The sequence below is a fragment of the Pocillopora damicornis genome, chromosome 2 (assembly GCF_964200805.1).
Source record: "Pocillopora damicornis chromosome 2, jaPocDami1.2, whole genome shotgun sequence".
NCBI classification, from domain to species: domain Eukaryota; kingdom Metazoa; phylum Cnidaria; class Anthozoa; order Scleractinia; family Pocilloporidae; genus Pocillopora; species Pocillopora damicornis.
The window spans coordinates 5,233,635-5,261,549 of NC_142671.1; the positions used below are offsets into that span (position 1 = coordinate 5,233,635).

At 36.8% G+C, this 27,915-nt stretch overlaps 3 protein-coding genes and 1 long non-coding RNA gene across 11 annotated transcripts in view; 1 reads left to right on the plus strand and 3 right to left on the minus strand.

The window, feature by feature from the left end:
• Positions 1–3,109, minus strand: part of LOC113673435 (blastula protease 10) — a 3,296-nt gene extending 187 nt beyond the window's left edge. The window contains exons 1-6 of the mRNA XM_027189846.2: positions 2,988–3,109; positions 2,614–2,781; positions 1,331–1,478; positions 798–904; positions 355–426; positions 1–119 (exon numbers count right to left, since the gene is read on the minus strand). The exon at positions 1–119 is cut by the window's left edge and continues 187 nt beyond it. Coding sequence (XP_027045647.2) covers positions 1–119; positions 355–426; positions 798–904; positions 1,331–1,478; positions 2,614–2,781; positions 2,988–3,066 — 693 coding nt within the window. The 5' untranslated portion in view covers positions 3,067–3,109. The remainder of the gene's footprint in view (positions 120–354; positions 427–797; positions 905–1,330; positions 1,479–2,613; positions 2,782–2,987) is intronic.
• On the minus strand, positions 3,011–17,519 carry LOC113673429 (gamma-aminobutyric acid type B receptor subunit 1). 7 transcript variants are annotated; one of them, XM_089195771.1, is made up of 20 exons: positions 17,291–17,463; positions 16,616–16,685; positions 15,479–15,541; positions 14,563–14,908; positions 13,619–13,756; positions 12,822–13,015; positions 11,261–11,533; positions 10,935–11,000; positions 10,289–10,483; positions 9,489–9,725; positions 9,315–9,378; positions 9,112–9,195; positions 8,624–8,774; positions 8,278–8,395; positions 7,814–7,921; positions 7,188–7,313; positions 6,565–6,661; positions 5,860–6,095; positions 5,185–5,268; positions 4,044–4,849 (listed from the first exon to the last, which is right to left on the minus strand). In XM_089195771.1, exons 6-20 carry the CDS (start codon positions 13,008–13,010, stop codon positions 4,790–4,792), a joined length of 2,088 nt encoding a protein of 695 aa, XP_089051897.1. In that variant the 5' UTR covers positions 13,011–13,015; positions 13,619–13,756; positions 14,563–14,908; positions 15,479–15,541; positions 16,616–16,685; positions 17,291–17,463; the 3' UTR covers positions 4,044–4,789. The 7 variants fall into 7 exon arrangements, with proteins under 7 accessions (XP_089051895.1, XP_089051894.1, XP_089051897.1 ...); XM_089195767.1 differs by lacking the exon at positions 12,822–13,015 and having other exon boundaries at positions 17,291–17,513; XM_089195769.1 differs by lacking the exons at positions 12,822–13,015; positions 15,479–15,541; positions 16,616–16,685 and adding an exon at positions 3,011–3,952 and having other exon boundaries at positions 4,782–4,849; positions 17,291–17,519.
• Positions 17,520–19,098: 1,579 nt separating this feature from the next.
• Positions 19,099–27,908, minus strand: LOC113673431 (gamma-aminobutyric acid type B receptor subunit 1-like). The gene is made up of 16 exons (XM_027189832.2): positions 27,575–27,908; positions 26,770–26,907; positions 26,202–26,474; positions 25,884–25,949; positions 25,236–25,430; positions 24,528–24,764; positions 24,356–24,419; positions 24,160–24,243; positions 23,651–23,801; positions 23,251–23,368; positions 22,778–22,885; positions 22,152–22,277; positions 21,512–21,608; positions 20,786–21,021; positions 20,382–20,465; positions 19,099–19,605 (listed from the first exon to the last, which is right to left on the minus strand). Exons 1-16 carry the CDS (start codon positions 27,800–27,802, stop codon positions 19,552–19,554), a joined length of 2,259 nt encoding a protein of 752 aa, XP_027045633.2. The 5' UTR covers positions 27,803–27,908; the 3' UTR covers positions 19,099–19,551.
• On the plus strand, positions 21,041–26,647 carry LOC149049647 (uncharacterized). Of its 2 annotated transcripts, XR_016183492.1 has the most exons (5): positions 21,041–21,521; positions 22,158–22,914; positions 23,683–23,868; positions 25,654–25,893; positions 26,334–26,647. It is a non-coding gene; the product is annotated as an uncharacterized LOC149049647 (long non-coding RNA). The 2 variants fall into 2 exon arrangements; XR_016183491.1 differs by having other exon boundaries at positions 22,158–23,868.
• Positions 27,909–27,915: the final 7 nt, after the last annotated feature.

The following is a 27,915-nucleotide window of genomic DNA, read 5'->3' on the forward strand; positions in this document are numbered from 1 at the left end:
CTGCCAAGGCCAGCGAGCAAAATCTCGCTTGCCGTAATGCATTATGGATCCGTAGTCATACGGAACACCCAAGCTGTCGATGGAACCGTGACCGTACTTATTAAAGTTATGCTTGTTCTCTGCAAAAAAAAATTTTAAAAATTGCCACCTTTTAGCGAGTGAGCGGACTGGATTGATAATCAGTTCGCGGAATAAAGGGAAACCCTGGTCAACACATCAAGCAATGCTGTGCTAATATCAAATCCTTGCTAACAGAAACATACAAACAAAGCTCGAGGGTCCGAACATCGACATGCAAATAACAATTGGACACAAGCTATACGGGTGTCCCATTATATTCGGCTCACTAATTACCTGGTTTGATATTATCCCAAACAATTTCGACATAATCGTCTCGGTCTGGGCGACTCTGTTCGTGCCAGAATCCTGCAAAAGACATTTATTTATATTTGATAAATAATTTCGCAATTAGCAGTTAGCTTTCATGTAAATTCATCACGATAAGACAAAAATGATCTCTACCATTACACTGCAGGAAATAAGGCATGACCATTCAACTTTTAAGAGCGTCTTAAAGTTCAGGTTTTGGTCAGAGTTTTGCTGTTCCCTTTCCCCGAAGGGATGTTTTCTACCTCCTGTAACCTGTTCCTTACCCCATCCTTATTAGTTCCAGGGACAGGTCCTTCTCAGCAATATATCCTATAAACATTGGCATGTGGTCTAATACAAGACTCAGCTCGTCTCTTAATTATTTGAGTTGGAGTAACTTTTTATTTAGAAAACGACATTATACCCACCCAGAGCATGACCAATCTCGTGCAACGCGATACCGTGGAAGTAACAAAGACTACCGATTGAAATTTGCTGTTTCCCGTTTTTAAGATTTCCGACATACGACCAGCATCTATATGAGAGAGGAACGCATTATCAAGACGCTTTTGCGGACTTCAACAATAAAAAGGAAAGCGGACTTGCTAGTAATATTGAAGTGGTCACCTTAAAGATGTCTTTATTAAAACTGAGAGAAGTGTACGTTCCCTTGCCGAAAATTTCGTATCTATATCATCTTTCAAGTTAAACCAAAATCTCGACATGCAACTGTAGCTAACACCTCAATAAGGGAAAACGTTGTTCTCCATTAAACACCGGCTTAAGGTCGACAGTGGCAAACAGGATCATTAACAACTAATTATGGACTATACCTGAATTAAGCTGATTTCTAATTGTTAATTTAGATTTTATAGTTCATTTAAATTCGATTTTTTTCAATTCGTGTAAAACAAGCAAATTAACACACACACACGCAAACTTAACAATAATAGCATCTTACCCTTCTCCGGCGAAAAACTCAACATAATCTTTCTGGGTAGTTCTGGGTACGAATCGAATGCAAGTTTTCTCTTCCCATTCTTTCATGGCGCTATATATTACTCTCTCTGTTGGTCCCTTTATTCCGATTGCATTAAGAAATTTGATTTCTGAATCATTGATAAGAATATCGTTAACATCACACAATTAATGACAAGTCACTACTCTACTGTTAATTCAGTAACATTTCATAAATACAGCTCTATGTGATATATTCTTTTATGAAGTTTATATGAAATAATTCATTTTTGTACTGCGGTTGTAGATGAAAGTGAAATGTGATCATCGCAGTAAATTTTCCAATTTAAGCAATTGGAAAGAAGAAGCCTGAAAAAAATCAGGGCTTCAACGGGATTCGAACCCGTGACCTCCGCGAATACCGGTGCGATGCTCTACCAACTGAGCTATGAAGCCACACATTGGGAGCGAGGTCAATTTATTGAGTTAATATCTTCCCGTGCAGTGAAATGATGTGAAGTTTATATGAAATAATTCATTTTTGTACTGCGGTTGTAGATGAAAGTGAAATGTGATCATCGCAGTAAATTTTCCAATTTAAGCAATTGGAAAGAAGAAGCCTGAAAAAAATCAGGGCTTCAACGGGATTCGAACCCGTGACCTCCGCGAATACCGGTGCGATGCTCTACCAACTGAGCTATGAAGCCACACGTTCACTTTCATCTACAACCGCAGTACAAAAATGAATTATTTCATATAAACTTCACATCATTTCACTGCACGGGAAGATATTAACTCAATAAATTGACCTCGCTCCCAATGTGTGGCTTCATAGCTCAGTTGGTAGAGCATCGCACCGGTATTCGCGGAGGTCACGGGTTCGAATCCCGTTGAAGCCCTGATTTTTTTTTTTTTTCAGGCTTCTTCTTTCCAATTGCTTAAATTGGAAAATTTACTGCGATGATCACATTTCACTTTCATATTCTTTTATGATCTCATTTGGAAATGCGTCACGAACTATTTTAAATAGATACTTCTCTAGATAAATATCAAGATGAATGCTAGTTTTTTTTTTCCGTTTTGCCTGAACAGAAAATAATCTGGTAACCGTTATATTTTTAATGCATAACTAAAGCACACAACGCGTTTCATATCTCATCTTTTTTTTCCGTTTTCAAAAACAAAATAAGCGAAGTGATGGCTATTTTTGCAATTATATTCGGTGAAATCTTATGTCATGGGAGGACAAAAGATGAAATTAAAAAGTGACGGACATGATATGCTCACTCGCGCTCGAATGTATGGTATAAGGAACCACTCCACCAGGCCACTGGGCGGAGCGTTTCAATCCACGGGCTCCTCCTAAATTAGTTGGATCCAGGCCTTGCTCTGCTGCTCCGATTTGTTGCTTGGATAACATCATGTCTCCTTCAAATCTTTCAAACCCAAAGAAACCTTTGAAATAGGTAATTTCCATGTATTATGAGTCATAAACTCAAAAAAAAAAAATTCAAAATTTGAAAATTAAACCTGACAGAGTGTATATGCTGGTACAGGTGAAATTTAAAAAATTTCAATCGTTGACTGCTCAATTGGGTTGAAAAGTTGCTTTCACCGTATTAATTTGTGTGTAGACTTCTTCCAAAGGACTACTTCTTTACCTCGTTTTTCTCTATTTTCCTTCAACACAGGGAATCCCAGTGAGGAAGAAATAAAAAGCAAAAAAAAGATAGAGAACATCTTGAAAAAACAACAAAGCTCCGTAACAGTTAGCTTGCTTTTGATTATCTTCACAGATTGTGGTTTATTTTAACTGCACAGTGTCAGTTTAATAATCCATATTCTCCTCACCTGCAACTTTGACCTCACGCACACTAACAAGTTCCTGTAAATATTGAACCAACTGGAGGAGACGAAGACCAATCGAAAATATGGTAAAACAATTGATTTTTTTCTTTTCATTTTAGTGTTATTCCAACTGTGTGGGTGCCAATTAGCAAGATAAAGGTGCCAAACTCAGAGCTGTAAAAAAGTTTGTTTCTTTCGGTTTTTGTACTGTTCAAGCAATTTTTTGTGAATACACTCGTTGAAATAGCTGAATACCTGAGACCACAGAGCAAGACTGAAGCTGACAATCGGCTAAACATATGGTCAAATTCTCCCATAGATCAAATTGACAATGGTAATGATTTGCCATCTCTTTATTTTTCCGATAGAAATTTCTTACCCGCCGCTATCCACCGCTCATAATCGCCTGATACTTTGGAAAGTTCCATTCTTGGAATTTATCTGTATTGTAGTGACAAGAACTTCTTGAATCGCCTCGCAATGAATAGTTTGCCAAAACCAAACTGCATGCCATAGTTTCATTTTAAGTAATATTTTTTAACTTGAATTACATCGCCGAAGTCAGTAAGCAAAAAAGGGCCGAAATGTAAACAGATATTTTTTTAGTAAATTTACTTAAGGTGTTAATAAGGGGTGCCATGTACCACCAGTTAAGATCTTTCTGCCCACTAAAACTTGCTCTATACTTTTTTTGGTAGGTTTTCTTTTTTTCAGAGGGATCACATCTCTCAAATAGAATATCCTCATGTTTTGCTCCTTATGCCCGACCACTAGATGCCTGTGGGAAGAATGGAGAAAAGATCATTTTAAATGATGTGGGCTTGGGTTTATCTTTATAGGAAAGATAAGAGTATTTTAGGAGACGCGGGTCTTGAGGAATATCAGAATTTATTTCCGAGCTAGCTGTAATGGACATTAAGTAAATGCATATTACAGTATCTTCTTGGAAGATTGCATCTGTACTTCCGCGTTGCATTCCTCTTCAAGTTTAGGGTCATTCTACAGTGGAAAGAAATATATTGTCTTTTTCCCAGAATAGCTGATTTCTAAGTGTTAAGTGCACTTTAACTGTGGCATCTGCGAGTCCTGGGTGGTCACGAAGCTCTCCCAGTATTGCACTCGACTGGTTGATATGGCAGTATTCCATTCTGAAGTTGCACTAGTCCATGTAAGTGTTGCCATGTCTCCAAAAGAACTTTGGAGACAATTATCTTGACATTCTCTTAAAATGACCGTACAAGCGGAAACAGGAGACGTACTACGCTAATAAATGATTTCTTACGAAACAAGAAATTCTAATTTAGATACTTTTGCTCTTATGCGGTATTTTTGTTTAGCTCTATAACTTCAATACAGCCTAAAAAGCATACGAGAGAGGCTCTAGCGCTTATCAGATCTTTTTTTGCCACTTCTCGAAGCAAGTGAAATTCTTAAATCAGCTCAATTTAAGAACTTTTCCACAAAATTTTTTAATAACAGAAAAGCAATTGTTGTTGCGTCAAACACGATTAACATAATTTCCTGCTCTAAGACTCTTGTAAGCTTCAGGATGTCTCCATAATATTAAAGAAAGGTGTTATTTCCTCTGCAATTCTCTAAAATCTCACATAGTAAGTCATTCTTCTGTCTCTTTAGTGTTCTCCTGGCTTGTTTTAGAAGTATGTTGTGGTTCCACCTAAAAAGCACAACACTGTAAGTAAAGAAAAAAAAGCGAAAAGAAAAAGGAAACCCCCAAATTTTCTTTTGGACCGAACTGCTCGGAATAAATGAAAGAAGAAAAAATATAAGAAAAAATTATCCTCTCCACGTTTCGTTTGTATCATTCAGAGCACGTGCAAACATGGTGTTAGCAACATTAGCAACATTTTTTGGATTAAAAGTGGTACGCGATAGTATTAAACATGACTTAAAGCTTGCTTTTTTGTTTATGTCTACTTTATTTACCTGAACAGAAACAAATATTAAAGGGGAATAGTTTGCTTTATCTATTTTGGCTGATTGTATTTTTACCTTCGATGACATTCGTCCACCTTCCATAGTTGAGCCAGTGGCAGTTGAAAAACTATTGTCGTCTGCGGTTCTTAAGAACATTATCTACAATAAACAAACCGTATGATTTAGTTTCAAATTCTAAAACTAAAACATCACTGCCATGGTAATGGTATAATGTTCCCCAGCTTTGTTGAATATCATGGTGATGAAGATATAGCTGAACCCTTTACGATTATGAAAACGAATTTAATTTCGCAAGTGTCGCGCACTATATACGACACGAAAACTTACCCATAAAGATGTTTCCTGTATATGTTTCTAATAAAGTAAAAAAGTAAAGCCTTTATACAGGCCCAGGTGGCCCATGGGGCCGGCGCTTAACTCCGGTTTCCTTAGCATGAAGCGACTAGGAGTATTGCCACTCCCCCCTGGATGGGATGCTAGTCCATCACAGGTTACCCCCAGCATATTTGCTGGTACCCATTTGTGCACCTGGGTGAAGAGAAGCACTGTGAGAGTAAAGTGTCTTGCCTAAGAACACAACACAATGGCCCTGGCCAGGGCTCGAACCCGGACCACTCGATCCGGAGTCGAATAGAATGCTTTTATCAGTTGCACGAATTGGTGAAAGAAGCAGACGTGTTCATGACACAACTCGAAGCTAAGCTATCAAAAATTACTCAGTAAACAAACCTTTGGAACAAAAACAAGACTCAGAGTAAACGAGGTACTGAAGATGGTGAGGAACGAGGACAAGGAAAACTGGATATTAGGTCGGTCAGCGACAACACCAAGAATAGGAATTACGAGGATACAAGGAATGATGACGTTATACACGGACAAGCCAATCAGCTTGCTGTCATTTAAAGCAGGGATATGCACTTTGCGGGTTTCCCAGGCCAAGAAGGCTCCAAATAATAACAACAGGCCTAAAGATAGAAAGCCACAATGTCACGTTGATTAGTAAATAATTTGCACCGGTTGTTCATTTGATAAATCTCAGTGAATTTAATAGATTGGTGAATCACTTTATGAGCGGTTTACTTCACCACTTATATGTCTCATCGAGAACATTGTTCGCTAGAACCAAATTTGCATTGACGTCAACACTCGAATAAGTTTATTTAAATCTCATTTTATCCAGCTTTATTACTTTGAAGAAACGGACAGACAATGGAAATAGTCTGGTCTCAGGAAAAATGATCCGGTTTGTTTACAGCGCACGACTGTAGAAGCTAATAATGAATGAGGTTTTCTAAGAATCAGTGTCTGACACTGATCATCTCCCAAACAAGCACAGATCACTCTCCAAATAAGCTTTGATTAAGGAATCTCCCATATTCGCGATGCAAGATACGCTGGGTCGTTCATCAGCACTTAAAAATCTCTGACTACTACCTTTGTACACGTATATGCAAGCTAGCCATATCGTTATGTTCTCGCAAGTACACATGGTTATATACGGTTGTATGCCAGTGTCATCTTCTTGTGATACCTATAGGAACAATTCGAAAATTATTCGAAAATAATCCAAGTTACTTTAGCCAAAATGAATTTTTAGCATTCAATGACTTGTAGAAGGTCAATGTGCACTATTCAGTGCCATATTAGACTGTCAAAAAGTTAACGACAGTCCTAGACTTTCCAAGAATTGATAACATAAAGTCTTCCCATTGCAGTGGTGCAGGAAATACATAATTCAGCACCTATACAGCCCCAACTTAGACTTTTGGAATGACAAAGATTTTCGCCACCCTGGTCTCATGCCTTAATTTCCTTAACCCCCGACTCTTAAGTTTCTCGGCGAAATGTAATGCAGTTCCTGTTGATGTTTCAATGAAGTAGGAAATTAAGCCTAATATAGCTATCAAAGTTTAGATCTTCTTAAGCCCAGACTTGCAAGTCATTTCAGGTTTTGGTGGCATGAGCGCACGTTGGAAGAGATCTCTCTAGAGAGGCGAGTCAAAGCTTTCCCTCGAGTTCAAAATCTCACCAACTGATTAGAAATTTTTGCTCTTTACCTGCAGCGTTAGGTTTTCCACTTTATTTGTCAATGGGTCGACAATCTGCCAGGTGACGAGAATTATGATATCAATTAAAAGAAGAACAGCAACCATACCAAACAACTGACGGTCCCGGATGATAACCTGAAAGAAAATAATTCAGAAAAAATCGCGTTTAGGGATCTTTCGAAATGAAGATTACCTAGCAGTTGCATATATCTATCCATCTATATGTCTATCTATATATCTATCTTTCTACTTATCTTAACTTCTGTTGTTTATTGTTTATCTCGTTCATTCGTCTGCCTATGCTTTATGCCTGCCTCTCTTTTTGTCTTTTTCTCTGTCTTTTTATTGACAACGACTCGCAGAAATATAAGTAACTTGTAAAAACATTGGATCTATGTTCAATTTTAAAGTTGATCGTTTGAGTTTATTCAATCCTGGGTAAATCAATTCTCCTAATGGTAAGTTGAATGACATAGCATTTGATAATTGGAAAAACTGAAAAAAAAAAACAAAAAAAACTGGAGCAGTACAAAAGTTAACTCATAAGGAAAGCACTTAACGTGACTAATGTAACAGGTTGTCAAAACTTTAGATTAAGAGAGAATCTTTGAAGAGTTTGCTCAGTATACACTCACCTTTTTTGTAGTTTTAGCATTGAGAAATATTACATGAACTCTCCAGGTTTTGCTGAACATCGCTCCAAAGCCTAAGCTGAATCCAATCATTGCAATCCATAACTCCAACTGAGAATAAAAAGGTTTCGAGGAATAAATTACTAAGTGTTACTGTTACCAATTTTTCTTTATTGCCTGTTCGCTATTTACTATTTCCTTAGCCCTCAAACATTTCCTTCAAGTTAACTGATGTGAGATGGTATAGTCCATAGATGCCCTGCTTTTACACTATTTAATTGTTACATTAAAAAAGCGTCTCCAGACATTGCTTTGTTAACTGATTCTACGAAAAATACTAGGTCCAAGATACGTAGCTCAGATATCATGGTCCCCAAAATTTTAATAAATAAGAATTGCATTCTACCATAGCTAAAATGAAGACCTCATGGTTATTTTGAGCAAATCAGAAGTTTATACGCATTTACCTGACACAAATAACTTGCTTGCTCTTTGTTTAAGCCGAACAGTACACCCGCCACATAGACAAGTATGCAACCGACTATAATAAGGTTATTAAGATTGGGTGACGACATTTTTATGTACCTAAGGAAGGAAGAAAAATAAAGCAAAATTTATTTATCAATGACTCCTAAGCCGAGATGATGGCCCAAACCCCTGATTCCTTTTACATTATTATTGTTGTGAATGCTTTTTGCCACACTATTAACCCCTCACGCCTTGTTAAAGGCGTGATTGCTTGTTTGAGCTTTAAAAGCAGATGCATACGTACTTGAATCTCCTTATCTAGAATAAAAGCTGTAAAACAGGTACCTGATATTTTGGTTGTATACATTGAATATGAGGAATCCGACAGCCATCAGAATTCCAAGGATTGATACAGCGATGACAAACCACAACACCCCTGGGTCAACTCCTTCCAGCTTTTCTTCTATCCTAAGACCATCAACGGGGACTTTACCACCTTAGCATGTAAAAAAAAAATGGAAAAAAAAATGGAATTTCACTGTGATGAAATAGAAATGTATGTCATATATGGGGGTAAGTTTTTTATACATCCATCAGAATAGATAATGACAACGTGATCACAACTCTCTTCCTTCTCTAAGATAAAAGATCTGAAATGCTAAAGTTATTTTTCTAAGTAGAATGTATAATAAAATATCTTGGCGCGAATGGCACTTTAAATTTTACTCTTCTCCTTGAGAAACTAATGACGCCTTCAAGTTAAAAGAAAGAGATTCTCTATAAGTATACAATTATTCAAACAAAGCAACATAAAGAAATAACGGGAATATTACCATCCCAGAAGTAATCACTGTTGCGATCTTCTTCATATGTGTCATTTTCCATGTCGTAGAATGCAACTCTTCGTTCGGTGTTTCCTACACGACGAGACAAACAAAGCCTTTAACAGATTGGGTTTGAAGGTAAAATAAAAACATCTAGAGGGGTGTGATACGAGAAAGGCGATGAAAATTTGTCACACACGGTTAGTACTCGCCTTGTATTTGTCGGACCTCCAGTTTTGTTATACGGTCATGGTTGCTGTCGAACTTCACCTGGCCCTACAAATAAATTGAGGAGATGGAATTCGATAATCGAGAATGGCTTTCCCTCAAGACAGCAATGCAATCACAGATTGCTAACACAGCCATTGCGATTGAGTACAACTTACTGTCATTCCGGCGAATGAAATCCTTTTCATTACGTCGACAAAGACTTTGCTCAGGTTAGGATGGCTATAGTTGAACTCATTCAGTTTGAAGTTCTGTTTTTCCAAGACATCAATCGATGCGTTGAGAGTCAGCGCGCATGTCCAGACCGCGTCGTATCCATAAGAAGCAAACGTATTTTCGGAATATCCCGAGTTGTTGAGGCGTTCTAGATATTCAGTGTAGAGTTCTTGGGGTGTCTAAGAAAATTGACAAAAGAAAAATGAGTGCAGAAGATATCTATTTAATCTGTGTTAGCATAAAACTTCATGACCGTGGATCATTTCTCTTAAGATCAGAAACCTCTAATTTAAATATTTTGTCGCGGGTACGAGTAAAGCCTTGGTCACATTGTTTTATTTATTTATTTGCTTATTAGCGATATTTATGCAGGCTGGCCCTGGTTTGAATTGGGGCCTGCAAGACTTTTATTTTGTTAAACAAAGTAATAAACTATAATCACCAAAAGGTCAAAGCTTTCTTCGTATTTTTTTTTTCAAATAGGTGAAAATGATGTCTCTACGCTTAGTGTTGTAACTTGTATTGTTATAATATTATTTTTCTATACGTATTTTTCGAGGCTTGTTACGTGTGATTTCGGTATGGTATATAAAAGAAATAAGATTTTCCCTCATTCTCATTCATTCATTTCAAAAAATTGGGTTTGGAAGGTATGTTGTCAACTATACACTGTACATGTTTCTCCCTCGAGTCTCCTTACGTAAAAAGAGAAGTTGATTTGGCTTAGGGTTATGTTACATACTTTTCCAAATTTAGTTGGTCCCGAGACAGGACTGAGTTTCAATTCTGCAGTTCCGATATTGTTACTCAAGCCTTTTCGCACTTCTTCAGGAGTACAATCCACGAGAGGGCTTTGCACTTTCCACCAATTGTCCGGATTTCGACCAGAGATCAAAATCCACACATATTTCGGTCCATACATACCTTGCTTGAAAGCCTGTAGATGATAATTCAGACACAGAAATTAACTGATTTACACGTGAAACGGTTATCAGTTTTTGACTAGCGTTATCTAATTTCGTTTTAACAGTCGTATTTTGGGTTTCAGCGTTAGTGAATGGATATATTTATAATCTAGCAAATGGACCTTAAAATTATTGTACAGAGTCTCTGTTAAAGGCTCCAGTTCGTTTTAAGTTCCGTTCCTTTCTTTTTCAGTCATTTACGATCAGTCGTTGACAAAGATTATAAACTGCAAGAGATTTACGTACAGTTTATAATCTCTTGTTGTTCATCATGGTATGTCTCCCTTCTGGTTACATTATAAATGAAAGTATGAGTTCAATCCCATCTTCCATTCAGAGACGGGAGCTGGCGATCGTTTCTCGCTCACTCTGGAAAGATTGATAATTCATCGGAGATGAAATTTTGTTACTTTACGCCCTTACCTCACAAAAGGTGACATAATGTTGATCTGTATAGAAAAATGCAAAGATGATACGGGCATCTTTCCTCTGAGGGATTTAAAATAACAATTGTGTAAAGTTTATGTCATGACCCGCTGAGGACTTGATCTGAACTGGACATAAATAACCCTATAATTATCTGGATTATCAGCATAAATTGCGTTTGCTTCTTTCTTCTCATCGGTACTATCTTCAATAAATCGATGCGATATTTATTCCAAAGTGACCATGGAAAGTAAGGTGTTCATTGTTTAATCACTGAGCGTGAATTGCCTTATGAAAACGGAACAAAACCTTAGATAGTTTACCTTTAGGTTCTTTATGGCAAACTTCGGATGATCTTTGAAACTCTCGTAGGCAAGGACGGTTAGATTAGCAGCACTCAGCAAATCAACAAGAGAATTGCTAATTCCTGTGAAAACGTCGTTGTTTTGTTGCAGAATGGCAACTTTCTTCCAGCTGAATCGTCTAAGAATCGCAATTCGTCCCAGATTGGAGAATTTCTCCGAAGGGTTGGTTCGAAAGTAGAGGGGAAAAACGGCTTTTGACGATAGCAATGGGGAAGAATTTGAGAAGCCAATCTGAGGAAAATAAAATTTGAATAATGCTTTTGTTGCTATTTCAGAAAAAAAAATCATTCTCGGTCTCTCCATGTTCTTTCATTTGAAAACAATTCCGAGGAAAACACCTTCATTCCAAATAAAGTTCCTAAGAACAATCATCAAACAATCAATTTGTTCAAGAACAAACTCTCTCTCTCTTTATTGTCATTTTTTGTTTGAGACTCTCTCTACATACATACTTGTTGTAAGGTTTTAAGAATGTCAGGGTTTCAGTTAGTGGAATCTCAATACCTAGCATAGGCTGCAAAGGTCAAAGTTCATATATTGCCAGGCCTCAGGAAGATGTGGATAGGTTATGACCACATTCATTTCTCTAAACCTAGATATTTTGTTCCAATTTATTTTGTTTAGTATTGTTTTTGGAGTTCGGTACAAAATTTCTGAGTAATTTTTTTGAGACAGTCTTAATCTCTGGTCAATTTAGGTTATTTCCCATAATTGTTCTTTTAATACACTGTATGTATGAAGTCTTTTGTTAAAGGCTCCTTGTCGCAATGCTCATTCATTTTATTTTTCAAGGCTTTGAAGTACATGTAACAGAATCTGAAATTTGGAACGTTGAATGATGCTGTGTAATATTTAGGTTAATGCATGCATACACAGACTCTCTGGAGTCGCAGTCTTTTAATCTGAAGAATATTTCATTTGTTATTATGAATCTACCTGTTCACAAATGAATTTCAGAAAACAATATTTTAACTTGTATACTATGTGCCCCTATCTACCCATTTCACCCCCTAAGATCTCAATATTATTTTTCTAAATGCCTTTCATACAGTTTTTTTGATATATTTGTGAGAATATTGATGTATTGCTAGTGTGTTAGGGAGAGTTGCTTATTAACCAGTCCATGAAGTAAAAGGGTTGGGAACTCCACGTGTTGGGCTTCCAACTGAAACAAAGGCCTCATTTCACTTTATTGTAATAGAATGTAATTATAAACTGACTATACCTTGCCAAGGTCACATTTTGTTCCCTTTTGTACTGGAAAGCATACTACTTACTTACTACTTACTTGTACTGGAAAGCATACTACAGAATCTACTTGTTCATAAAAGATGGAAGCTGGAACCTTAAGTGGAATCTTTTGAGGGAGATCACAGTTAATCTAAAAGCAATCTTAACTGTATGAAATTATTGGATATTTACTTAGTAACCAGCTGAAGTTTAGAAATACAGTCGAATATTCTTATTACCACAAACTTTTAAAAGCAATTAGGACTTTCCTCTGTGTAAAGATACTTACTATTTCTAATACGATGCTCCCTTTACTTGAAATTTCTTGAAACAAATCACGGGAATTTGAAGTCGACCCGAAAGTATCTGTCAAGTTCGACTTGTTACGTTTTCGCTCATGCCTTTCGAAAGTTGAACGTGACACGAAGTCATTACAATGAGCGCAGTAAGTATATCCTTTCTTGTCATCGCACTCCATGCGTTCTATAAAGGAGACGCGAAAATGAAAACCCGTTGCTTTCAATTCAGATATTTTGACAAAATTTGCTGCTGCACATGGAACAAAATTTGCTATTCCTGTCCGACGCAAGTACTGGCTAATTTGTGATGCATTTCCTATTGACAGTTCAGATTACAATTAGACTATCTTTAGTGCGTCAATTAAAGATGTCAAAACAGCGAGACTCGTTTAATTCTCACCTCAAAGGTTAATTAAATGTATATTAATTAAAAACCTTCTTTTGTGCCAAAAAAGAGACCACTTAAAGGATGCTAAAAGATTTACGTTATTAAAGTTCACCTTATGTTCAATTAAAGATTCATGAAAGGTAACTGTTAGCTTTTGAATATTTCGGTTTACAATTAAAGACGCCTAAAGCTTAAGTCAACCTTTAGGGATGCTTTCCGTTTTGCCTAAAGGCACTGAAATAAGAGCATTCGTCCTGTGCTGGCATTTGATGAAAACCAATTATAGAGCATAATTCATTGTTCCGGTCAAGATCTTTGATCTTCACTTTTCCCCGGCTTCATTAAAATATCAGTTATGTGATTTATCCTGCTCTTAACATAGCAGGTGAGAGAACTTACTTGCACAATGTTCCAGTAATGAATGGCTTCCGCCACTGGCATTGCGGCTTTAGAGCATCCGGGGCCTAGAAACATGATTTTGGGTTTCCCGGATGATATGTACTCCAAAGTTCTGCGGACAGCCTCGCCAACATTGCACTGAGTGTTAAAAAAAATGAAAAGTCCAAATCAGTGCTGAAATTAATCTAGACTGCCTCTACATCGACTATCGGAATTAGATGTGTCATTTCATGATCATCCAACAAACCTTAAAACAATGTTAAAACAACGAAAAAGTCCAAATAAATGATGAAATTTATCTAGTCTGCCCCTGCATTGATTATCGGAATTAAAACTGTCATTTCATGAACATCCGATGAACCTTAATTAATATGACAAACTCGTTAGATTTAAAAATCCTTCAAATCACTTGGACGTCCCAAACTGAAGAAACGAATTTTCCTGAACGGAAATTGAATTTCTCGAAGTTATCGTGGAAATAAGTGATATTTACGTCGCTGTACCGATCAAAATTATAAACATGAAGCACTTCGGCACGTAGAAATGTTCGTTGATGCTTCATTCGTTGCAGAAACATCAAGTAGAGTTTTAATCCAAGCTGTGCAAACAAGACTTGTGTAAGCGTTGGGAAAAAGGATGAATACATTAACTATTTCCTTGGGTGTCAGGAAAATTTAAAAACGTGTAAACGAACTGCTTCTTCTCTTGCATATATTACTTCCATATCTTACTCTCAGGGAAACAAAGTGAAAAAAAATGCTTCCATAGATTTAAAGGTTGTTTAACTACATTAAATTATTACAATAATACGCTCTGACTTGTTTTAAAGATTCAAAATGCGACTCAACCGCTGTCATTATTTGCAGAGGATTTGAATTTTAAAAGATTCATATGGTTTCTGTGAGAGAAGTTTCCTTTATATTTTACCTTTATAGTTCACAAACCTGAGAATCCTTTATCAAAAGTTGCAGGTGATAATCCTTGAGAATCTCCGTGTTGTTGTTTATTTCATCGATAGCCATCTGAACGGCGGGAATTATTCCTGCCGAGTTCCATCCACCGCCACTTGTGTCAATACCAAACAGTCCACCGATGTAAAGTGTTTCTTTAGCTTTACAGTGTGAAAAGATTAGGGGTAGAAGCAGGAAAAAGCAGAGTCTCTTCCTGGCCATTACGGTTTGTTTTGAATCAAGAAACGACGCGTCATTCATGTAGACTGTCGAGGGATTCGTTAGTATTATCTTTATAAATGCTTTCTTCTGATAAAAACGTGATGAAGTTAGTTTACACCTTCGGGTTTAAAAGGGAACAAATATTGATTAATGAAACATTAATTTCTAAGTCAATAATTGAACAATTCTCATCAGCGCTTGGTAGGCAATCGTATACATGTGCGAAGGATTTGTTAACGATATTCCATAGAACAATAAAACCGTCTTTTTAAAAGCACCAAAAGATTAAAATATTTGCAAATTTGCACCATCGTTTGGCATGGATTATAATAGTTTCATCTTCCAATGAGACTCCTCTTTAAGGTATTTGAACATCAAACACGGTCTCGGTGCTGAAGCAAAAGGATGCGCCAAGTTACAATAAATAAAAGATCTCATGAAGGAGTGACGAATACTTTTTCGAGAAGTATAGATTACATGCTTATGCAGTTATCTAAACGCCGTTTCTAAACATTTCTTTTTACTTTTGGATGAAAGCAATAATGTCAAACGGTGAAAATCGTATCTCCCTGGATTAAGTTGGATGATGGTAAGCCAATCGAAAAAAATTAGAAAGCGAAAGCTTTCTATTTATTACTCCTTTTTATTTTCAATCAACAGCAGGTCGATAGCTCAGATTTTATCTTACCTTCATTATAGACCGGTGAATTTTTGTTTCTTGTTTCCTTTTCAATCACATATGCTCAGCCCCCTTTGCGAAAGAGGTCGTTGCACGATAGCCAATAGGGAAAATATGTCAATGATATAGTATATCCAAGACGTATACAGTCTATACTTAGTGATACTTAATGACTCCTGCAAAATTGAAAGCTTCTCTACCAACAAATATCCGTGGAAATTTGCATGTTTTTAATGCCAAAGCACTATCAACGTAACCGTCTAAAGCAATTAAAATGATATATGTGCCCCATTAATCTCAAATTCTGTGCAGAAAACGGATTATTTGCTTTGCTTAGGCGTGCTACATTATTAGAATTTATTTGTATTCATCACTGATTACAAACGGGTTTCTTGGAATAAAACAATGTGGAAATCCAAAAATTACCCACTATTTCTCTTCAAATAAAGTTTGAAACTTCTCAAAAACATGTAATGTATATATTTGCGTGACGACCATATTACTCCCACAGAAAATTTTTGGTATTACTTAGGAAGGAAAATAATGGCTCCTCAATTCTTATCAGCTGCGTCCAAATGGCTGTGTTTTGACTGTTTACAGGGCTAATTTAAACTAGTTTATGGTCGAAAATAGATGAAAAAGAACACCGGTGAAGGTAAAGGACTTGAAAATACTGATGACGTCTTTGGCATATCAATTAGCTTTTCAATCTGTGAGACTCTTTCCGATGATGCATCTCTTTTGGCCCAAGAGCATGCCAGGTCCCAATCAAGATGAAGAAGTGTGGGAGGGGGTAGTTGAAAAAACTTTCGAGGAAACTTTTATGCAAAATTTAATGTTTCCTCATTAGCACTCATGGGTTAATCAGTAAACAGACATTGCTTGCGACGGTTCTGGCATAGAATCAAGTATCGCTTCAACAAGATGGTGAGTAAACCCAGTAAACCACAGAACTCGGACAAAATCGAAAATGACGTATTTCCGAAAGCTCCTAAATATTCTTCACTCTCTTGAGTGTTTGTTTTCTTCAAATACGCTTGTAGGTAAATTATTACTCATGTAACTGAAAGGTTCCATTAAAACCATTTTGTTATCGGAAGACAGACTGACTCATTTAATTTGGAAGCGTGAAAAATAATATCGTACCTGTCGTTTCGATGTCAACATTTGATTGACAGCCTAAATTTTCTTTGTCTAGTAGATTTGTTCGACGGCTCTAGGAGACCAATAAGATGTTGATCGTGACTTAGAGTAAAGCTCTCAATTTCTCCCACGGAATATTGCACCGAAAGTTCCAGTTGTACTCATTTGCAACTTGTAAACTCTAATAATTGTACTAAATATCATTCGAGAAATTTAGTTTCAGAAGATTTCATTAAATTCAAAGTCAAACAAAAAAGCACTGACATGAATACAAATTTGGGCAAGGTGTTTAACGAGGAACAGGTGATTTTGATGTCGTCTGAAAAAAAATTATTTTCGCAAAAAATATTCATGGCAGCTCTGTTTCAACCTTTAAAAATCTTGCTTTTTCATTAAGTCAAGATGAAACGCAATTCAATAACACTTTAAAAACAGTCATTGGAAGAATAACCTTTTCGACTTTCCTTCATTCCTAAGACACAGCACTTAAGGCCTTAAAATGTTCAAAGAACATCATTTTGTATGATTATTTTTGTATTTATACGCAATCTGGAAATAGTTGACACTTCAGTTGTACCTTGTTCCTTGAAATTGGCGATTTTACAAGGCCATCTTAGAGAAAATGATTTCCTGAAGTTAACTATCGCTAGTTTATACATACTAGACAAGAAAACTTACCTTTATAAACCTCAATTTGAACCAGGAAATCCAAGGAGTATGGATGAAATATAAGGGATTAAAAGCACCGCAGGGTCAGTTCGTATTTGCCCTTGGTTGATTTCACCTAGCTTTCTTGCTGCTGTTTGCGTTGCCCGCTTGAACATGCAACCTCAAGTGGGGTGTAAAATTAATCCTTTCACGTTATGAAATATTAGTTTGGACAAGATACACTCATGCAAATGATCGTGATGTTTATTTAATTTATTTGCTACTATGCCTTACTTTAAAAGTCTGCTCAAATTTGATAAAAAGTTTTGAATCAAATTTCTGTTAAGGAAAGTGGTCTTTGCTGAACAGTAGCGAACTGTGTTCAATTAACTGAGAAAAAAATGATACGGAAACAGAAAATGCAACTAATTTAAACAGAGAATATCAGAGAGGACGCCAAAAATATGAGACAAATACCGTGACAAAGGCATTATACTATCCACAATGATGTCTGAGATCTACAATGCCTAATGCTTTACAGGTGGGCACTTAAATTGGGCAATCTTTATCCTGAATTCAGTGCATTATGTGTTAAGGAAGGAAATCCGTTTGCTCTTTACTCAAACTCCTTCGATCGCAAAATGAAACTAGTGCAACAAGCGTTGCGCCTATAATTAATTACTAAATAAATAGTAAATTTCGACGAACGACCTTACGACCGACCGTGCAAAGTGCTACTTTTAGCATACGCGGTCAATTGTATTGCGGGCACTATCTTAGCCATTATGTAGTGGAAGGGCAAGGGAGAAGCTAATGCACAGGCGCGATTGCGTGCGTAACTTGGAAACCTTACTAGTGTGCGCCAGTAGACACCGGCAGATGACAATGAAGTGCGTATACTCGATGTCCAGCTTTAGTGCAGCGTACCGCGGGCATACGGTTAGGTATCACATGCGGGCTCTAGGTGGACTAGCAGATGTGAAGCAAAAGCAAATTATTTGTAACACGCGGTTTGAGCGGAAAATCTATCGCCGAGGTTGTAGTTGAACAGTAATCCTCTGTATTTTGAAATTCCTAATAAACTCGCAAAGCAACAATACCGGCAGAGCTAAAGCTTTGTCAACCGGAGGAAATTGTTATAATCCAAGTTAGTGGAGAAAGGGTTTGAATGAAAATAGACTGGAAAGAAAGAGACAGAACGACCAAAGAAAGAAAGAAGTAAAAGGCGTAAAGCCAGCCGAGAAAAAAGGCGCAAGAAAGTTAGGAAAGACGCTAAAAAAGCAGAATACGGCGAGAGGAACGTGAAAGAGAACAATAAAAGGCATAGGTTAAAAAGACGAATATCTTGCGAAGAGCAACATGAAAAGGAAATAAAAAAACTCCAGAAAATAGACTGAAAAGAAGTCATCAGCAAAGAGAAAGGGAACTACAAAGGATCAGAGAAAGAGGTAAGTCGTGTCTTACCAGGGTTTTTTCTCACGCTACGGCCCAGAAAAATTCAAACCTTTTTTTTTTCTTCGGCATTAATTGCTTTAAAATCCTCGCGCTAGTTCATTGTTCGGATAACATTTCGAAGTCACCACAAGTTATCGTTTGGTAACACTTACCATTAAAAAACTTGTTACTGGTAGCTTAGGTCTTAAATGTTTAAATTTTCATGGGAGATGCCTTCTTTGAAAGTGGGGATACAGAAGTTTTCAAAATTGCTGGACCACAATGAGAACTACTGGTTCATTATTTATTTATTTATTTATTTATTTATTACTTGAAATAAGCTGTTTGCAAGAAACGAAAAGAAAATTGACAATCATACCCTAATGCTTGACATGATTCACTCATACATTTCAATCGTGTATACCCATCACTGAAGAGCTGTCTTTAAAAATGTTTTTTGATATGGCTGTTGTTCATTAAAATTCCTTGTTCTAGAACAGATCTTGCTAATATTTCACTTTTTCAAGGATATTTTGGCCTTTGTCGATATCGATTTTACTAGCTTTTTTAACTTTAAAGCACTTCTACTCGCTTATATAGCGAGCCTCGCATCGATCTATAACATTCTTTCCTCGTAGCAAAGATCACTGATTCTCAAGGGACTGACTTAGTGAATAATGAAATCGCAGTTAATTCTAAGTTTTTACTGCCCTATAAAATGTAGAAATGCTATGTAGGCATATGTCATGCTCGGCTAGTTTTATTATTTACCGGTTAGTCAGTCGAATTGTGCGTATTGAATTTGACGGGGTGCGGTAAATCTGTGTTTATTGTATTCACTTAACCGAACTGATAAGTCATTCCTCTGTTGCGTTCTCCTCTTTTGTTTTAGAAGCAGATGCTGGATCCACCTAAAAAGCACGACACTGTCAGTAAGAACAAAAGACAGAAATTTTCTTTCGAACCGAGCTCGTCGGAATAAATGTAAAGGGAAAAAATACTTTGCTTTAATTTTTTCTCAGAGGGCAAATCTTATTTAAGAATTTACTTACAATTACTTTCCTTTCCATTACTAACTGAGCAGAGGTGATCTTCGTACGCTAAACATCGATGGAAGTAAATAGTACTCTCCGTAAGATCACTGAATATATTGAAGAAAAAATTTTGGTGGCAGTCATTGAACTTGAGTTTGTTTGCCAAATCAGTACCATTTTTTTTTGTTCAAAAGTGTACATATGCTATTTTTTCTCTAATTGACAGCCGTCAGATTGTGACAGATACTTGTAAAAAAAGATGTTTCAAGTTTGTTTGAAAGCCTACTGAATCACCTTTATCCGCTACAGAAATAAAATTTTTTCTGTGAAGCCTCTCTCTTTAATTTCTATTACCCCTCTTTCTACTACCATTTACTTACTCAAACATTGTTCTGTTTAAATAGGATCTCGCCTTAATTACAGCCTAAATCATTGGGGTTCTTTTGGCAAGTATTTCGTTCAGTTTTAGAAACGAATAAAAATGTTATTCACCAGCTTAGGTCGGTCCCTATTGGGAAGAACTGTCCTGAGTACCACTCAAGGCCGTAGGCAAAGGACGGCCCTCAAGACAGAGGGTAAAATTTTTTTCCCCAATACGTACCTCTCGGCTGGAGAATAACATATTTATTTACTTTGGCTGATTGTGTTTTTACCTTCGTTGACATTCGTCCACCTTGTATGGTTAAGCCAGTAGCATTTGAAAAACTATTTTCGTCCACGGTTCTTAAGAACATTATCTACAATAAATGATCAATATGATTTGGTCTCAAATTCTAAAACTAAAACGTCGTTGTCATGGCGATGGTACAATTTTGTTTCCGGCTTTGTTGAGCATCACTGTGATGTACATATAGCTGAACCCTTGACGTTTATGGGGAAAAATTTAATTTCGCTAGTGTCGCACACTATAGACGACACGGAAACTTACCCATGAAGATGTTTCCTATATATATTTCTGATAGAATGCTTTAATCATTTGTACGAAGTGGCTAAAGAAGCAAATGTAATCATGGCACAACTTGAAGCTTAGTTCTCAAAATTTTTTCGATAAACTAACCTTTGGAACGAAAACAAGACTCAGGGTAAATGAGGTACAGAAGATGGTGAGGAACGAGGACAAGGAAAAGTGAATGGTAGGTCGGTCAGCGACAACACCAAGAATAGGAAATACGAGGATACAAGGAATGATGACGTTATAAACGGACGAGCCAATCAGCTTGCTGTCATTTAAAGCGGGGATATGCACTTTGCGGGTTTCCCAGGCCAAGTAGGCTCCAAATAATAACAACAGGCCTAAAGATAGAAAGCAATGAGATAAACGTCACGTTGATAAATAAATAATTAGGACCAGTCGTTTGTGCTCTTTTTCCAGAGAAGAGACATTTGATAAATCTCAGTGAATTTAATAGCTTGGTGAATCACTTTATGAGCGGTCTATTCGCATGTCTCATCGTGAACATTGTTCGCTAGAACTGAATTTGCATTGACGTTAACACTCGAATAAGTTTATTTAACCTCAATTTTATCCAGTTTTATTTCCTTGAAGAAACAGACAGAATGGAAATCATCTGGTCTCAGAATAAATGATCCAGTGTGTTTACCGCGCATGACTGTAGAAGCTAATACTCTCTGGTGTGTAAAGTGGGATCTTTTAAGAGTCAGTGTGTGACACTGATCATCTCCAAAACAAGCACAGATCACTCTCCAAAGGAGAATCTCCTATATTCGCAATGCAAGATACATTGTGTCATCCATCAACACCTTAAAAGTCTCTGACTACTACCTTTGTACAGGTATATGCAAGGTAGCCATATCATTATGTTCTCGCAGGTACACTTGGTTACATACGGTTGTATGCCAGTGTCATCCTCTTGTGATACCTGTAGTAAAAATAAGAGAATTATTTTAAAATAATCCAAGGTACTGTAGAAAAAATTAACTTTTGGCAATCCTTGTCCTCGTTCCTTACCATCTTTTGATGACGTGTAGAAGATCAATGTGCACTACTAAGTGCCACATTAGAAGGTAAACTGTCCGTTATAGTCTTAGATTTTCCAAGAATTGATAAATTTAAGTCTGTCCATTTCGGTGTTGTAGAAAATACATAACTTAGCACCCATAAACACTTAGGTTTTTGGAATGAAAAAGATTTTTGCCATCTTGGTCACATGCCCTAATTTCCCTGAAGTTTCTCGGCAAAATATAGTGCGGTGACCGTTGATGTTTCGATGAAATAGGCAACCAAGCCTAACATAGCTGTCAAAGTTTGAAAATATTTTTAGGTTTCCTAAAACTTGCAAGTCATTACAGGTTTTGGTGGCATAGGTGTGCGTTGGAAGAGATCCCCCCAGAGAGGCGAGTGAGAGCTTTTTTTTCCCTTTAATTCAAAATCTCACGAACTGTTTAAAATTTTTGCTCTTTACCTGCAGCGTCAAGTTTTCTACTTTATTTGTCAATGGGTCGACAATCTGCCACGTGACGAGAATTATGACATCGATTGAAAGAAGAACAGCAACCATACCAAACAACTGACGGTCCCGGATGATAACCTGCAGGGAAATTATTCATAACAAATCGCGCTTAGGCATCTTTCTGGCTCTATCTTACAGTTGTATCTATCTATCCATCTATCATTTATTTATGTCTCCATCTACATATTTATCTTTCTACCTATCTGAACTTCTATTGTTTATCATTTATCTTGCTCTTTTATCTGCTTATACTTTATGTCTGTCTCTCTTTCTGACTTTTTCTCTGTCTATTTATTGACAACGACTCGCAGAAATATGAGTAACTTGTAAAAAAATTGGATCTATGTTTAATTTTAAAGTTGATCGTTTGATTTTATTCAATCCTGGGTGACTCAATTGTCCTAAGGGGGAAGTTGGGTGAAATGGCATTTGATAATTAGAAAAACTGGAAAAAAAAATCGGAGCAAGTACAAAAAATATCTTATAAACAAAAAGAACTGAAAGTGGCTAATGTCACAGGTTGTCAAAACTTTAGATAAAGAGAAAATCTTTGAAGAATTTGCTCAGTATGCACTCACCCTTTTTGTAGTTTTAGCATTGAGAAATATCGCATGAACTCTCCAGGTTTTGCTGAACATCGCTCCAAAGCCCAAGCTGAATCCAATCATTGCAATCCATAACTCCAACTAAGTAAAAAAAGTTTCCAAGGAATGAAGTAAGTGAGCGTCGCTGTTTTTATTTTTTAAATTGATTGTTTGCTATTAACTCTTTCCTTGAGAAAGTTCAGTCCATTATCTTTCCTTAGCTCTCATACATTCCTTCAAATTAATTGATAAAAAATGATGAGGTCAACAGATACCCTGCTTTTAAACCATTTCATTGCTCCATAAAAAAAGTGCCTTCAGAAATTGCTTTGTTAACTGATTCCACGAAAAAGATCAGGTCGAAGATATGAAGTTCAGATATCATGGCTTATAAAATTTAGGAATTGCAATTTACGACAGCCAAAAACAAGATCTGGTTGATTTTTTTGAGTAAGATACGCATTTACCTGGCACAAATAACTTGCTTGCTCTTTGTCTAAGCCGAACAGTACACCCGCCATGTAAATAAGTATGCAACCAGCTATGATTACGTTATTAAGATTGGGTGACGACATTTTTATGTACCTAAAGAAGGGAGAAAAATAAAGCCAAATTATATTAATGATGATGGCCCAGCTCCTTGATTCCCTTTATTTTATTATTATTATTATTATTATTATTATTGTACCATTATTCATTAACCTTATACCTCGTTAAAGGCGTTATTGAGTATCGCGTGACGCAACGTTTGGTTGTTTGAGCATTTGGACGTTGTTGTTAAAGATCTTCATTTCGGGGACGAAAGATTTGTATTCGGTGTTCTTTCTTTAACAAACAAAAACAAAAACAAAACTGTGAAACAGATACCTGATATTTTGGTTGTATACATTGAATATGAGGAATGCGATGGCCATCAGAACTCCGAGGATTGATACAGCAATGACAAACCACAAGACCCCTGGATCGACTCCTTCCAGCTTTTCTTCTATTCTTAGACCATCGACGGGGACTTTACCACCTTAACGAGCAGAAAAAAAAATTTCTCTCTGATGAAGAAGAGGTGCACAGCATAACTGAATCGGAAGGTAAGGTTTTTATATATTAATCTATATCAAACTAGATGATAACACATGCGATCGTGTGATCGTAGTGTTACAATTATCTTCCCTCGCTAAGATAAAAGATCAGTAATACAAAAGTTATTTTCCTCTCCAAATGTATAATAAAAGATCTTAGCGCAAATGGCACTTCAAATTTAATGCTTCTCCTTGAAAAACTAGTTGCAGTTTCAAGTTTAAAAAAAGAGATTCTCTAGAAGTATACAATTACTTCAAATAAAATAAAATAAAGTTATATATCTGTAACATGAATCTTACCATCCCATAAGTAAACACTATTGCTATCCTCTTCGAGAGTGTCTTTTTCCATGTCGTAGAATGCAACTCTTCGTTGGGTGTTTCCTACACGACGAGACAAACAAAAAAGATTGGCTTTGAAGGTATACCAAAGACCTCTAGCAGGGTGTCACACGAGAAAAGCGACAAAAATTTACCGCACACGGTCAGTACTTGCCTTGTATTTGTCGGACCTCCAGTTTTGTTATACGATCATGATTACTGTCGAACTTCACCTGGCCCTACAAATAAATTGAAGAGTTGAAATTCAATAATCTGGAGAACGGCTTTTCCTTCCAAACAACAACCACAGATTGCTAACACAGCCCTCGCGATTGAGTGCAACTTACTGTCATTCCAGCGAATGAAATCCTCTTCATTATGTCGACAAAGACTTTGCTCACGTTAGGAAGGCTATAGTTGAATTCATTCAGTTTGAAGTTCTGTTTTTCCAAGACATCAATTGATGCATTGAGAGTCAGTGCGCATGTCCAGGCCGCGTCGTATCCATAAGAGGCAAACGTATTTTCGGAATATCCCGAGTTGTTGAGGCGTTCTAGATATTCAGTGTAGAGTTCTTGGGGCGTCTGAGAAAAATGACCAAAAAAACAATGACTGCGGAAGATATCCAGTCAATGTGTGTGAACATAAAACTTCATGACCGTGAATCATTTCTTTTAAGATTAGAAACCTCTTATTTAGGAATTATTCTATCGCGGGTACGAGTAAAGCGTTGGTCACATTATTGAAACTACAAATAGGTCAAAGTTTTCCTCATATCTTTATTTAAGTATGTTAAAAAGTTGTCTCTATGCTTAGTGTTGAAACTTGTATTGTTATATAATATTGTTTTTGTATACGTATTTTTCGTGGCTTATTGTTATGTCAACCCTGTATGGTATATAAAAGAAATTATATTTTCTCTCGTTCTTAGTCATTTATTTAAAAAACTCAGGTTTGGAAGGTTTGTCGTCAGCTATACACTGTACATGTTTCTCCCTCGCGTCTCCTCACGTGAGAGGAGAGACAACGATTTGGCTTGGGGTTATGTTACATACCTTTCCAAATTTAGTTGGTCCTGAGACAGGACTGAGTTTCAATTCTGCAGTTCCGATATTGTTACTCAGGCCTTTTCGCACTTCTTCCGGTGTACAATCCACTAGAGGACTCTGCACTTTCCACCAATTGTCCTGAAATCGACCAGAGAACAAAATCCACACATATTTCGGTCCATACATACCTTTCTTGAAAGCCTGTAGATTGTAATTAAGACAGAAAATAACTGATTTACACGTGAAACGATTATCAATTCTTGACCAATGTAATAATTTTGTTACAATAGTCGTACTTTGGGTTTCAGCGTTTATGTATGGATATTTCTCTAATCTTGCAAACGGACCTTAATGTTGTTGTGCAGAGTCTCTGTTAATTGAAGGCTCCAGTTAATTTAAAGTTTGCCGTTCCTTTCTTTTTCAGCCATTTACGATCAGTCGTTGACAAGAGATTATAAACTGCAAGAGATCTATGTACAGTTTATAAGCTCTTTTTGTTCATCATGGTATGTCTCCCTTCTAGTTACATCGTAAATGAAAGTATGGGTTCAATGCCATCTTCCATTCAGAGACGGGAGCTAGCGATCGTTTCTCGCTCACTCTGGAAAGATTGACAATTCATCGGAGATGAAATTTCTTACTTTACGCCCTTACCTCACAAAAGGTGATATAATGTTGATCTTGATAGAAAAATGCAAAGATGATACGGGCATCTTTCCTCTAAGGGATTGAAAGTAGCATTTATGTAAAGTGTATGCCATAAACCGCTGAGGACTTGAGACTGGACAAAAATAACCTTGGCTTACGTAATTACTAAGATTATCAGAGTAAACTGGGTTTTCTTCTTTCTCCTGATCAGTACTGTCTTCAATAAACCAATATGATATTCATTCCGAAGTGACGAGGGGTACATTGTTTAAACACTAAGCATGAAATGTCTCATGAAAACAAAACGAAACTTAAGTAGTTTACCTTCAGGTTCTCTATGGCAATCTTCGGATGATCTTTGAAACTCTCGTAGGCAAGCACGGTTATATTGGTAGCACCCAGCATATCAATAAGAGAGTTGCTGATTCCTGTGAAAACGTCGTTGTTTTGTTGCAGAATGGCAATTTTCTTCCAGTTGAATCGTCGAAGAATCGCAATTCGTCCCAGATTGGAGAATTTCTCCGAAGGGTTGGTTCGAAAGTAGAGGGGAAAAACGGCTTTTGACGATAGCAATGGGGAAGAATTTGAGAAGCCAATCTAAGGAGAGGGAAATTTAGATTATGCTCTTGTTATTATTTTTGTTTTCATTTGAATACAATTCCGAGGACGACACCTTCATTCCAAGCAAAGTTCTCAACAGGTTTGTATTCATTTATCTCTAGTTGCAGGAGTAAAATATTGCCAAAAACCTGTTAATAAATGAAAACCAGTCATAGTGCGTTATTTAATGTTCCTATCTCGAGCTGTCGTGATCTTTGCTTTTCACATTTCCCCAGCTTCATTAAAAAAGCCAATTATGTGATTTATGAACATAGCAGATAAGATAACTTACCTGCACAATGTTCCAGTAATGAATGGCTTCCGCTACTGGCATTGCGGCTTTAGAGCATCCGGGGCCTAGAAACATGATTTTGGGTTTCCCGGATGATATGTACTCCAGGGTTCTGCGGACAGCCTCGCCAACATTGCACTGAGTGTTTAAAAAAACGAAAAGTCCAAATTAAAGCTGAAATTTATCTAGTCTGCGCCTACGTCGATTATCGGAATCAAAAGTGTCATTTTATGATCATCTAGTAAACCTTAATTAATATGACAACCTTTAATGATCCTTCAAATCGCTTGCATGTCCCAAACTGAAGAAACGAACTTTCTTGGACAGAAATTAAATTTATTGAAGTTATCGCGAAAATAAGCAATTTTATGTCATTGTGCCGATCAAAACTATAAACAAGAATGACCTTGATACGTAAAAATGTTTGATATCCCATTGGTTACACAAACATCAGAAAATTTTTAATCCAAGCTGTGCTAACAAGACCCGTGTAAGCGTTGGGACAAAGGATGAATACGTGAACTGTTTCCTCGGGTGTCAAGAGAATCTCGAAATATGTCAACTAACTACTTCTTATCTTGCATATATTATTTCCTTACCTTACACTCAGGAAAACAAAGAGGAAAAAATTGCCTCAATAAATTTAAAGGTTGTTTAACAACATCAATTTATTACAATAATCTCTGAATTGTATTGAAGATTTAAAGTGCGACACAATATTTACAGAGGACTTGAATTTAAAAAAGCTTTTTACGGTTTCTGAGAGAGAAGTTTCCTTTACATTTTACCTCTACAGGTTACCAACCTGAGAATCCTTTAACAAAAGTTGCAGGTGATAATCCTTAAGAATCTCTGTGTTGTTGTTTATTTCATCGATAGCCATCTGAACGGCGGGAATTATTCCTGCCGAGTTCCATCCACCGCCACTTGTGTCAATACCAAACAGTCCACCGATGTAAAGTGTTTTTTTAGCTTTACAGTGTGAAAAAATTAGGGGTAGAAGCAGAAAAAAGAAGAGTCTCTTACTGGCCATCACGGTTACTTTCGACTTAAGAAACGACGCGTTATTCTTGTAGACTGTCGAGGGATTCTTCAGTATTATCTTTATAAATGCCTTCTTCTGATCAAAGTGTGATGAAGTTAGCT

What these genes read in the sequence shown, in the direction of transcription:
- LOC113673429 (XM_089195769.1), bottom strand. Translation starts at nt 14,829, where the DNA reads ATGAATGACGCGTCGTTTCTTGATTCAAAACAAACCGTAATGGCCAGG. An exon ending in TTGCCATAAAGAACCTAAAG is followed by an intron (nt 11,001 to 11,260) that starts GTAAACTATCTA and finishes TAAATCCCTCAG; the next exon opens with AGGAAAGATGCCCGTATCAT. An exon ending in GTCTTGTTTTTGTTCCAAAG is followed by an intron (nt 5,269 to 5,859) that starts GTTTGTTTACTG and finishes TGTTTATTGTAG; the next exon opens with ATAATGTTCTTAAGAACCGC.
- LOC113673431 (XM_027189832.2), bottom strand. Translation starts at nt 27,802, where the DNA reads ATGGCCAGTAAGAGACTCTTCTTTTTTCTGCTTCTACCCCTAATTTTT. An exon ending in AAGCAAGTTATTTGTGCCAG is followed by an intron (nt 22,886 to 23,250) that starts GTAAATGCGTAT and finishes TTTTTTACTTAG; the next exon opens with TTGGAGTTATGGATTGCAAT. An exon ending in TAGAAAACTTGACGCTGCAG is followed by an intron (nt 21,609 to 22,151) that starts GTAAAGAGCAAA and finishes TTTTTACTACAG; the next exon opens with GTATCACAAGAGGATGACAC.